Source organism: Ochotona princeps, chromosome 23 (genome assembly GCF_030435755.1).
Source record: "Ochotona princeps isolate mOchPri1 chromosome 23, mOchPri1.hap1, whole genome shotgun sequence".
In the NCBI taxonomy this organism is placed as follows: Eukaryota; Metazoa; Chordata; class Mammalia; order Lagomorpha; family Ochotonidae; genus Ochotona; species Ochotona princeps.
Window position 1 is genome coordinate 12677542 of NC_080854.1, and position 11339 is coordinate 12688880.

The 11339-nt window shown below is 46.2% G+C and overlaps 1 protein-coding gene across 2 annotated transcripts; it reads right to left on the minus strand.

Moving 5' to 3' along the window:
- Positions 1 to 1266: 1266 nt before the first annotated feature.
- Positions 1267 to 4828, minus strand: GPX8 (glutathione peroxidase 8 (putative)). Of its 2 annotated transcripts, XM_004583700.3 has the most exons (3): positions 4295 to 4791; positions 3497 to 3758; positions 1267 to 1443 (listed from the first exon to the last, which is right to left on the minus strand). In XM_004583700.3, the coding sequence occupies exons 1-3, from the start codon at positions 4496 to 4498 to the stop codon at positions 1280 to 1282; spliced, it is 630 nt and encodes a 209-aa protein (XP_004583757.1). In that variant the 5' UTR covers positions 4499 to 4791; the 3' UTR covers positions 1267 to 1279. The 2 variants fall into 2 exon arrangements, with proteins under 2 accessions (XP_004583757.1, XP_012782003.1); XM_012926549.2 differs by lacking the exon at positions 3497 to 3758 and having other exon boundaries at positions 4295 to 4828.
- Positions 4829 to 11339: the final 6511 nt, after the last annotated feature.

An 11339-nucleotide genomic window follows, 5' to 3' on the forward strand; every position in this document is an offset into this window, starting at 1 on the left:
CAGCCCTGGCCACCCTCAGGGCAGCTCTGCTGTCACTCACTGGGCAGTGGGGAGTCTGCATTGCTTGCGGGGTGCTGCTCACGCCTGGGATGTAGACACCACCATCCCATCCTCTCACTAGCCAGGCCGCTGCACTGTCCCCGGCTCACTCAAGTCCTAAGTGGCTGTGGCAGGATGAGGCAGGAGCGCTTTGGCGGGGTGGCCCTCCACACTGTTTGGCTCCACGGCTCAGCATTCAGACTCCTCCTAGGCTTGTAGGACAAAATTGCAAAGAATGGACTGGTTAGGTGGCTTCTGTTTATCAGTAACCCAGATTCATTCTCATTTCCTGGTGCCTTCAAACATCTTGGTAAGTATGTTCATTTATCAATGCTCTATAGAAGTTAAAGGATTTTGAAGCATAAAGAACAATTGCTCCCCTTCGCTCGGTCACTCTGCACCTGCCACACACAGCAGTTCCAGGGGGCCGAGAGCCCCCGCGGGGTCTCCCACCTCAAGGCCATGCCTGTGGATCTTCTTGTCTTCGGTGGAAATTGCACCTCCCCCTTTGCCAGAGAGCACACGCAGGATGCAGTCTGACTCCTGAGCTGCTTCCTCTTCACATTCGTGTTTGGATCACTTGGAGCTAATTTTTATAATTCAGCTCTCAGAATGATTACACTCACATCCTACACATGAGCTCTTCACCCAGAAATGATCAACTCAACCTTCGTATTGCATTTATAGAATGAGTTGCTTCTGGAGAGAAAAATATTGGAAATGAGGGTTGCTTCAACTGTTATGATAATGTCATTTATAAATAATTGTCATAGTAAAACACAGCAGGAAACTACTTAGAAAAGCAAATCAAATAAAATACTGTACGTGAAACAAAAGTATATGACACTTTATAGGTATATTTTACATTTTTCAACACTTCAATATTTCAGCATATTCAACATAGCTGTGATATTTACTAGCCACCCACCGTCGTCTTGAACCCAGCAGTGGTCTAGTGAGTTGGCTCAGCCGTCCAGTACAGTCCTGGCAAAGGTCAAGTTGAACAACAGGATACTGAAGTCCATTGGTGTCTGAACTCTGAGTTTTCAGTCGTCTTTGGCTACGCTTTCTGCTTTGATAATACTGTCGTACTGGAGTCCTTCATTACTACTGGCTAGCAAGACAACGTAAACAAAAAATTATCCTTTCGTGCCACATTTAAGTTTTTGAAATAAAACCAAGCTCTCCTGGAATGGCTTCTGTGCTTTGCAGCGTGAGGAGGGCCGGGCCCGGGGGCAGCTCATAGGTCCTCCTTCTTTTTTATGATGATTTGTCTAACCTGAGCTGCGATGTCAGGCCTGATGACGTCAACCGGCTCCTCAGGCCTCCAGAACTTCACAACTTGACCCTCAGGGTTGACCAGATACTTCCAAAAGTTCCACCTCGGTTCCTTCTTTGCAGAATCTAAAATAGAATGTGTTATTATGAGCATACACGATAACTTTGGAGTCATGTCATAAAATCAAAAATAAAGCAAACAGAGAATTTGAAAGCTGGATGAGCCAAATTTCAATACTTTCTACTGATCTACATTGATGAAATTATTTTAGATTTTTTGATTTTAAACAAAAATTTTATGTTGTCACTGGCTTAAAACTTTCAGCTTCTTAACATTTTTAAAGATAAAATGATGTCCTGGGCCCAGCGGCGTGGCCTAGCGGCTGGAGTCCTCGCCTTGAAAGCCCCAGGATCCCATGTGGGCGCCGGTTCTGGTCCCGGCTGCTCCACTTCCCATCCAGCTCCCTGCTTGTGGCCTGGGAAAGCAGTCGAGGACGGCCCAAAGCTTTGGGACCCTGCACCCGCATGGGAGACCCGGAAGAGGTTCCGGGTTCCCGGCTTCGGATCGGCGCGCATCGGCCCGTTGTGGCTCACTTGGGGAGTGATCATCGGATGGAAGATCTTCCTGTCTCTCCTCTTCTCTGTATATCCATGAATAAATTAAAAAAAAAATGAAATAAAATAAATTAAAAAAAAACATTAACATACATCTATTTAACATGAAAAGCAATCCACAGATTTCCATTACCAAGTTCCTTTAGGACATCATTTTATCTTTTTTTTTTTTTTTAAGATTTATCCATTTTATTACAGCCAGATATACACAGAGGAGGAGAGACAGAAAGGAAGATCCTCCGTCCGATGATTCACTCCTCAAGTGAGTCCAACGGCTGCTGCTGTGCCGATCCGAAGCAGGGAACCTGGAACCTCTTCTGGGTCTCCCACGCAGGTGCAGGGTCCCAAAGCTTTGGGCCGTCCTCAACTGCTTTCCCAGGCCACAAGCAGGGAGCTCGATGGGAAGTGGAGCTGCTGGGATTAGAACCGGCGCCCATATGGGATCCCGGGGCACATTCAAGGTGAGGGCATCAGCTGCTAGGCCATGGTGCCGGGCCCTGTATGTTAATGTTTTTAACATTTTTGTATAACTGAAAATAACAGATTCTGAATACTAATCTTAAAGAAATTGTAACATTCTTTTGATACATTTTAATTTATATAAGATATACAGATTCCCCCATTTTTATTATCTAGGATTTATGTTTGTATTATTGAGAAACATGAGAAAAAAAGATACCTAAAAATAAGTGTTTACCATGTGCATGGTAATATATTGACATACAATGCTTGAAGGTTTAATTCCTACTTCATCTTTTTAAGTTTTTTTATAAATCTTAAAAATTAAAATATTTTTAGTTTATTTTTATTGGAAAGTCAGATATAAAGGAGGACAGACAGAGAGGAAGATCTTCCATCCGTGGATTCACTCCCCAAGTGGCTTTAACAGCTGGAGCTAACACAATCTGAACCCTAGAGCCTCTTCCAGGTCTCCCACGTGGGTGCAGGGTCCCAAAGCTTTGGGCCATCCTTGACTGCTTTCCCAGGCCACAAGCAGGGAGCTGGATGGGAAGTGGAGCAGCCGGGATTAGAACCGGCATTCATATGGGATCCCGGGGCGCATTCAAGGCGAGGACTTTAGCTGCTAGGCCACGCTGCCGGGCCCTGCTCTGACTTTTAACAGCAGCCTGGGAAGTATTGGGCCTGAGGTAAGTCTCAGATAAGAAAGGCAATTAAGAAAGGAATTAAACACCAAGGGGTGTCTGACTGATAACGCTCAGCAACATTTGGGATGTTTAATAACTGGGAGGGACATCTCCCCAGTGCTAGATAAGTAAGCGGAGAACTGCGGAGTTGTGTGAAAACAGCCATGGCCACACTTTAAGTAAATAAATTCTTTGGAGTGGTGATGCTAAGAATTAGAGTGCAACGCAGCAGACTTCTGTCATCTGAAAGGTTAAAACATTGGTTTCCAGGATGCGTTACACAGGATAAAATGCTGGCTCTTCTGGCATGTTCCTAAAACTTTCCCAATGAAACATTTCAATGCTATGGTCCCGGTGACTTTAAAAGCAAAAGGATCCAATGACCAACAGTAGATGGGTGGGAGCAGGCAGATATTTACCAACAAGAAATCGGAAAGCAGGGTCGGCGTCAGCTCCTAGAATCTTAATCTTGTGGAAGATGGGGAATGTTACTCCGTAGTTGCTTCTTGCAAACGTTTCGACTTCCTTGCTTGGTCTGGGCTCTGAATCTCCGAACTGATTGCATGGAAAAGCCAAGACGCTGAAGTGGTATGGTCCAAACTCTTTGTGCAACTCATTCAGAGCTAAGTAATTTCGGTGTGTGAGCTGGCAGTCACTGGCCACGTTTACAACTAGCGTAACCTCCCGGAAAAAGAAAAGAAAAAAAATCCAACCGGAAAGTGAAGCAAAAGATAAAAAAACAAAATCCTTGCAAATAGTTAAAATTTCAAACCATTTTGGGGGGGATTATGGCAATTGATATTATTTCATAATTTTAGACATATTCACTTTTATTGAAAACCGTTACCCAAATTCCTGAGCTGAGATTCTGAAATATTGCAGGATTAAAAAAGAAGACAGAATTATAAGGTCTCACGAAAGTTTCAAGCAAAAGATGATAATAAGCGATTTTTTGTAATGTTAGATATTAATATTTTTCTTACTGCCTACAGATTCAAATTACGACCTATAAGCATTTTCTAAACAAAACACGAAAATTAAAAGCATTTTGAAGAGAGCTTATCAATTACAAATATCTTAAAGGATGAGAACTCTTGGTAACGCAATCATAACAGGATTTTAAAGACTGAATTCTAGCTTGTAACCGTGCGAGACTCAGGGAACAGGGCCGAGAGACAGCAAAACATCAGAAAGAAGAATCGGAAGATGCAACTTACTTTTCCTTTGAACTTTTCCAGAGAAACGGTTTTTCCTTTAGCATCTTTAACTTCAAACGTGTAAAAGCTGTTGGTTTTAGGTTTTAGGAATTTTAGTTGTAGAAGAAACAGCATTACCGTGCATAGAAGCATAGAGAGCAAAACTGCAAATACCTTTGCTCTGGGCCCGGAGCATTTCACGGGGTAAGCGCCAAGAGGCTCCATTTTGGACCATTCCAGAGCGAAGCCTCAGCAGGCTGGAATTCAAAGGAGGAGCTGAAACTTGAAACCCGCCTCGTTGAACGGAGAGCAGGGTGGGACACGCCTCAGCAGTGAAGGGCCTTCTCAGGAGGGGAATGGAGTGAAATTTCCGACTTTAGTGAAGAACTCTGGATGTATTAGTGGCAGTGTGATAGAATCGCAAGTTTTGCTAGCAAAAAGCTGGACATCTTTGGTAGTTGTTGAACGTCCTCCCGGCAAAGAAAAGATTTCGCCAGCAGAGGGCGCCCTTGTTCCTGGCTGGCGCCTTCGAAGCTCTCCCACTTCCAGGGAGCGTCCAGTGCGAGCGCCTGGTTGCACGTGCGCGGTAGCATCCAGGGACAGGAGTGTCGATTAACTGGGATTTGTGGATATGACGTGTGCATGACCTAAAGGAACTCAATATTACACGCCTTGTGAGTTCGTGGATTTGATCGTGGAAAGAGTAGTGAATGCTTTATTTGACCTCACCTAGTTAAGGCAGTTAAATCTAGGAGATACAGTAAAAATAAATACTCTTGAAACACTGAAGGCATTAAAAAACCCATCCCTATCTTGAAACAAACGACTCCATTGTTTTCCAAATTTTTGATTATGACTGCCAGGGCGAAATGTATTTTGTAAGTGACCAAGTAACCCCTCCTCCTGCCCCCTCCCCCAACACACACACCACACGGCGGAGGAGAAGTTTTGTTACAGGGACTCAGCTTCCGGAGTTCCCAGTGCTACCTGCCAGGGCGTGCTGGAATCCAGGGCACAGCCGGGACTTGAAGCCAGGACAGGACGCAGGCATCTTAACATCTGATCTTAGCTACATCAAACCCCGTTCTCATTTCCCTTCTTGTCTGGGGGAGTTCTATGCTGCTGTTCCCTGTCTGAAGGGTGCCGGTGAAGCCCATGGGCTGCCCAGCGGTGCCCTCCGAGTGCTGGAGGTCCTGCACTCACAGGTGGTTTGGGTTCTGGCCCAGGTGGGGGCGGGCAGGGGCTTGAGGGCTCCCCTTGAGGCCAGGAATGACTGCTGAGGGACTGCATGGACAGGTCTCTGTGCCTGCAAACCAGAGCTTCCTCAGTGGTGTAGATGGAGCAAAGCATGGCACACCCAGATGCAAGGCGAAGTTAGGGATCAGATGCCGAGAGGTACTGGCCGAGTCCTTGGCCTCATCAGATGCACCAAACAGGGTTTACATCCGCCCCCAGCAGCATGTAGTGGTGGCTGAGGGGAGGTAAGGCAGCTTAGGCTCACGACCAGGGACTTTGTGCCAGTTGCTGAGATGTGCTGGCGAGACTCTGGGTCGCACTAGGCATGCCCTGCGTGCTTGGAGATGTGGACCTATAAGACGTCTGGCAGAACAAATTGGACAACAACCCCAGACAAACGATGACAGAAAATATCTGGGCAAACGGAGACTGAGGCTGATTATGTCAGCCAATGGACATTGAAAAGGGTCCCTCATTCTGGGGTCAGCAAGACTGACAACATTTCAAAACTATTGAAATGACTTGGGCAGAACCCTTGGCATGTGTGCCACATTGGGACCCAGGCTTGATCTTGGCGGACATTCTCAATCCCTGGATATTGGAGCGGTTGGGAGGCTGGGTATGGCTTCTTCCCTTATCCCCCCTCAACCTCTGCCCCTCGAAACAAGAAAGAAAAACAGAAAATTTGGACACAGTGATCACACCCACATTTCCCTAACCCCTGATCCATCCTTTTCTGATCAACAATGTTAATATCATCTAAAACAGCAACAAAAACAGACAAGCAAAAAACAAACAAAAAGAAATGATGGGAAGAATCTGAAGAGGAGTAAGTGAATAGCAACCATGAGAAAGCTTGTCCCTGGGGGCTGGGCGTTCTGGAAGGGATAACCAGAGCCCCGCAGGTCAAGAAAACAAGACAGGAGATGACAATCTTAGAGGAGGGAGTCCTGGCCAACGTGATCAAAAGACATGGATGGAGCAAGCTAATCCTCTACCTGCAGCAAGCATCCCTCATGGGCACCGGTTTGTGTCCTGGCTACTCCACTTCCCATCCAGTTCCCAGTTTATGGCCTGGAAAAATAGTGGAGGATGGCCCAAAGCCTTGGGACCTTGCACCTGAGTGGGAGACCTGAAAGAAACAAAAAAGATCTTTATAGTGAGAAGAGGAATGCTTTGGTCTTCATGATGGATCTGAAACTATGCGGAGGCGCCAGTTTGAAATGTTTTGTGTCGGATGCGCTCTGCAGGGCTTGTGGCTGTGGGCACGCCTGGCAGTAGCAGCATCAGTCTGCTAACTGTGGCTTTGCCACCAGGGTCTTCCGCGGCTCTGGCATTGCCCATGCATCTTTTCTGGAATGTGCAGCTTTTCCCACTGGGTTATTTGTCAGAGTATTTGTCGTGAGATATATTTGTTCCTATTTTCTCAGTTGTTTCGTGTTGTTACTTCCTGACCTTATTTTTAACCTCTGCAGGTTCCTAGCTGTTTCTTTGTTGGCATTCCTCCTGATTTAGTGTCAGTGTGATGTGAACGCCGAAGGTAAACAGGCCAGCCTGATGTGCTTGGGGCATCCAGTCATTCATCCTCTTTCCCTTCTTTGTCTTATTTTTCTTATCTTCCTCTTCCTCTTTCTTAATAAATACTTGAGTCATCTGAAACTATGCGACAGGCATTTCCTCCGCAGGAGGTAGAGCTTGGAACAAAAGCTGAGGGACATGGAAGACGAAACAGCACCATCTAGGGCAGCGTCTCCTGCCTCCCAAATTGCAGTCATTTGCATAGCGCCTCTGTGATTTTTGCCACATTTGCATGCCGTCCGTATTTTTGCTTAACGTTTTTGACTTAGAGCTACTCATGAGTTTCATTCAAACTAATTTTTGTAAGGGAAAACTTTATATCAAAACAAAAATCCTAGAACACTAAAAAAATTATGTTAATACCCCTAGACATTTAACAGTGTTCTGTGGCCCGATAAACCATGGGTTCCAAACGAAGGAATTGCTGGGGGTTGCACTTGGCACACAAGGCATTAGAGAAATTGTAATCTAATTCTTTGACTTTTTTTTTTTTTTTTTGGTATTGAATCAAAACTCATCTCTTCTTATTTGTTGGTCCTGGTTTTGTCACAGGGAGCAATACCAAGCAATTTTTTCTTGCTCGCTTTCTTCCTTCCATTCTCCCTCTCCTTCTCTCTTTAGGAGGCAAACAGGCAGATTGAGACTGTCCAACTACTAGTTCATTCCCTAAACACTTGTCACAGCTGGGTCTAAAGCCAGGGACCCTCTCACATGTTGGGGTGCTGCCCCATGACAAAGTCTGTCCTGACTTCCATCACTGGGGTCCCCGTGTCCAAACGCACTCAGGCATCGAATCCGGTCTGGTCCACGTCCCTTCCTCTGGAACAGTCCTGGGTCTGGATGCTTTTCTCCAGGTGAACTCTAATCTGGGCAGTTACCATCAAACTGTCTTCCATGGTGGCTCCATCTTTTTCCATTCTGTCTGGCAGTGTCCCAAGGTTCCAACTTGCTCACATCTTTGGTAAGTGGGTGTGAAGTGGTACTTCACTGTGGTTTTGATGTATTTTTTCCCAACACACACGCTTCCTCATGGCTGCATGGCATTTCCTGTTTTGGAGGTCACGGCAGGCCTTTACCTCTCCATTAATCAACACTTGGTCTCCGTCTTAACCTCAGCCTCCCAGCTCCAGCCTCATGCTTTTGTTCTTTTTTTTTTTTTTAAAGATTTATTTTTATTACAAAGTCAGATATACAGAGAGGAGGAGAGACAGAGAGGAAGATCTTCCGTCCGATGATTCACTCCCCAAGTGAGCCGCAACGGGCCGATGCGCGCTGATCCGAAGCCGGGAACCTGGAACCTCTTCCGGGTCTCCCACGCGGGTGCAGGGTCCCAATGCATTGGGCTGTCCTCGACTGCTTTCCCAGGCCACAAGCAGGGAGATGGATGGGAAGTGGAGCTGCCGGGATTAGAACCGGCGCCCATATGGGATCCTGGGGCGTTCAAGGCGAGGACTTTAGCTGCTGGGCCGCTGCCGGGCCCCATCCTTTTGTTCTTGCAAAGGCTCACTCTGCAAGGCACACCCTCACATTTCCAGGTGAGAGGCTGGACTCCGACAGGTGAGCTTGGGTGCAGGATCTCCATCCGGCTGGGGCAATCTGTGTATTGGCAAACAGTGAGAGTCGACTGGCCGTCCAGGTGTTTCTGAGCATTCAACGCCAATGTGACAAATCCCTTAAAATCTAGACATGACCTTTTGCGGGGCCAGCCGGTACTGCAGAGATGCTTGCTGCTCCCCTTCTGTTTGCTGTTCTGTTTGATTTCTCAAATTCTTTGAAGTCACTGTGCTGGGTCAGTAGAGTTTGTACACACCTGAAGGCTTTTGATAAACATGGTCAGGGTGGCGTTTCCTGATGCTAACTGGGGCTTTACCTGCCAAGTGTGCCAGTATTCACCTCTGGCCTCTTAAGCATGGAGGAATTGTCATTAAAAAAAAAAAAAGTCACAGCTGAAACCTTGTTGTTGTTTTAAATGTACATTTTGTTTGATTATTAGTGAGCTTGAGCATAGTTTGGCATTACACATCTCCAGTGCGTTGCTTTTTAGGTCTTTGATCAGTTTTTGTATCGAGTAGATAAGCTTATCTACATTTTAAAAATAAAGATTTATTCTTATTGGAAAGCCAGATTTACAGAGAGAGGAAGAGACAGGGAGAAAGATCTTCCATCCGATGGTTCACTTCCCAAGCAACTGCAATGGCTGGAGCCAAGCTGATCCAAAGTGAGGAGTCAGGAGTTTCTTCCGGGTCTCCCACATGGGGTGCAGAGTCCCAATGCATTGGGCCGTCCTCAACTGCTTTCCCAGGCCACAAGCAGGGAGCTGGATGGGAAGTGGAGCAGCTGGGACTTGAACCGGCACCCATATGGGATCCCGGTGCATGCAAGGCAAGGACTTTAGCCACTGGGCTACTACGCCAGGCCCACTTATGTACATTTTAAAAAGAGCTCTTGATTCAAGGATATTGACTTAACTTGTCTGTTCTTTTGCTAAAAATGATGCATTTTCAGTTTTTAACTTGAAGACTAAATCCTTTTTCTTAGAGAGAAGCAGGTGGATATGGAGTAAGCTGTTTACACAAGAGGGTTTTACTAAAAAAATGCTGCTTATTTCCAGAATGGACATTTAATGACATTCTACAAACCTCTTCAGTATATAGTGTTATTTCAGGTCTTATTTTACATTGCTGTGTAATGGCAATGACCCTAAATAGAATTACATCCTAAACTCCTTCAGCAGGTCTGCATAAGAGGAGCTCTAAGAACACAATGATGTTTTGGTATTTATATTTATTTATCTCCATCGTGTTTGACAGGGAGAGACTGCAGGAGGGGGGAAGAGCTTCCAACTGCTGATTCACCTCCCAAATGCCCACAATAGCCAAAGCTGGGCCAGGCTGAAGGTAAAGCAGGTGACTTAACCCTCAGTCTCCCACCTGAGAGGTAAGGACTTAGAGATTTGGACCGTTGCCTGCCGCCTCCCAAGCTGTGCCTGAGCAGGAAGCACATCAGACAGTGGCAAAGCTAGGACTCAGACTAGGCACTCCGACGGGGAGGTGGGTATTGCAGTGGGGAATTAATCGCAGCACCACAAGCCCGCCATGTGTTGTGTCATTTTAATTTTTGTGACCTGAGATAATAAACCCACATTATACATAACCTTCCAGGGCACACAAATGAAAACCTCTCATTGTGTATGTCTTGTGTTGTCCTGGATGAATCATTTAATTCCTTTTTATGGGATATTTGTTTTTGCACCATTGAGACTGTTCTTAATGACGGGTCTTAGTGTTGTTAAACAGAAACTTGGTTCGGATACTACCACCTATTCTAACTTTAAGAGCGGTTTGTTGGAGAGGTTTGCCTGCGGAGGTGCCTGTTGCCGGTAGCCCAATAACCACAAGATGGCAGCAAAGTCAAAGCAGAGAGTTACTTGGTCAGCCTCTTCAAGGGTTCAGTCACGGGGTTTCCGGGATCTGTGCTGGGGAGAAGCTGGCAGGGTGGGAACAGGGAGGACCAGAACCCGTCTCTGGGAGGAGGGAGGGAAACGCCGCAGCCCCGCTTTGAAGTGCTAGGAACGGTTGTACTCCCGATTTGTAAAATCATCTGATACCACGTTCAGCCAGCACTTCACTATTTTTCTCCTTTGTGAAATTTCCACCGTGGGTGGATGGGGGGAATGAAGGTATTCAAGGAAAACTTCAGGTTAAACTGAACAGAGTTTTAGCTGAGTCAAGAGCAGTCGGCTGATTGGGCGAAAAGTGAATCAGAGAATTCCGCAATGCCGGATGGGCAGGCAGGTTGTGTTTCTGAACAAAAACAGCCCGACTAGCGACAGCACCTGTATTTGAACATGGTCAGATCAATTGACTGTCTGTGACTGATGGACACTTGGCTGTCGTGACTGACTGGGTGAGACTCAATTATTAGTTACAAAAGTTTATTTAGCTACAGGCAGGGAGCTGGATGGGGAGTGGAGCAGCCAGGATGTAAGCCAGTGCCCTTATGGATGCTGTGCTGTGGGGGGTGGAGGGTTAGCTTGTTGTGCCATTATGTTGGCCCAATTATTGATTCTTTTTTTTTTTAAAGATTTATTTTATTTATATTGGAAAGTCAGATAAACAGAGGAGGCTCTTCCATCTGATGAATCACTCCCTAAGCGACCACAACGGCTTGAGCTGAGCTGATCCGAAGCCGGGAACCAGGAACCTCTTCCCGGTCTCCCACGCGGGTACAGGGTCCCAATGCTTTGGGCTCT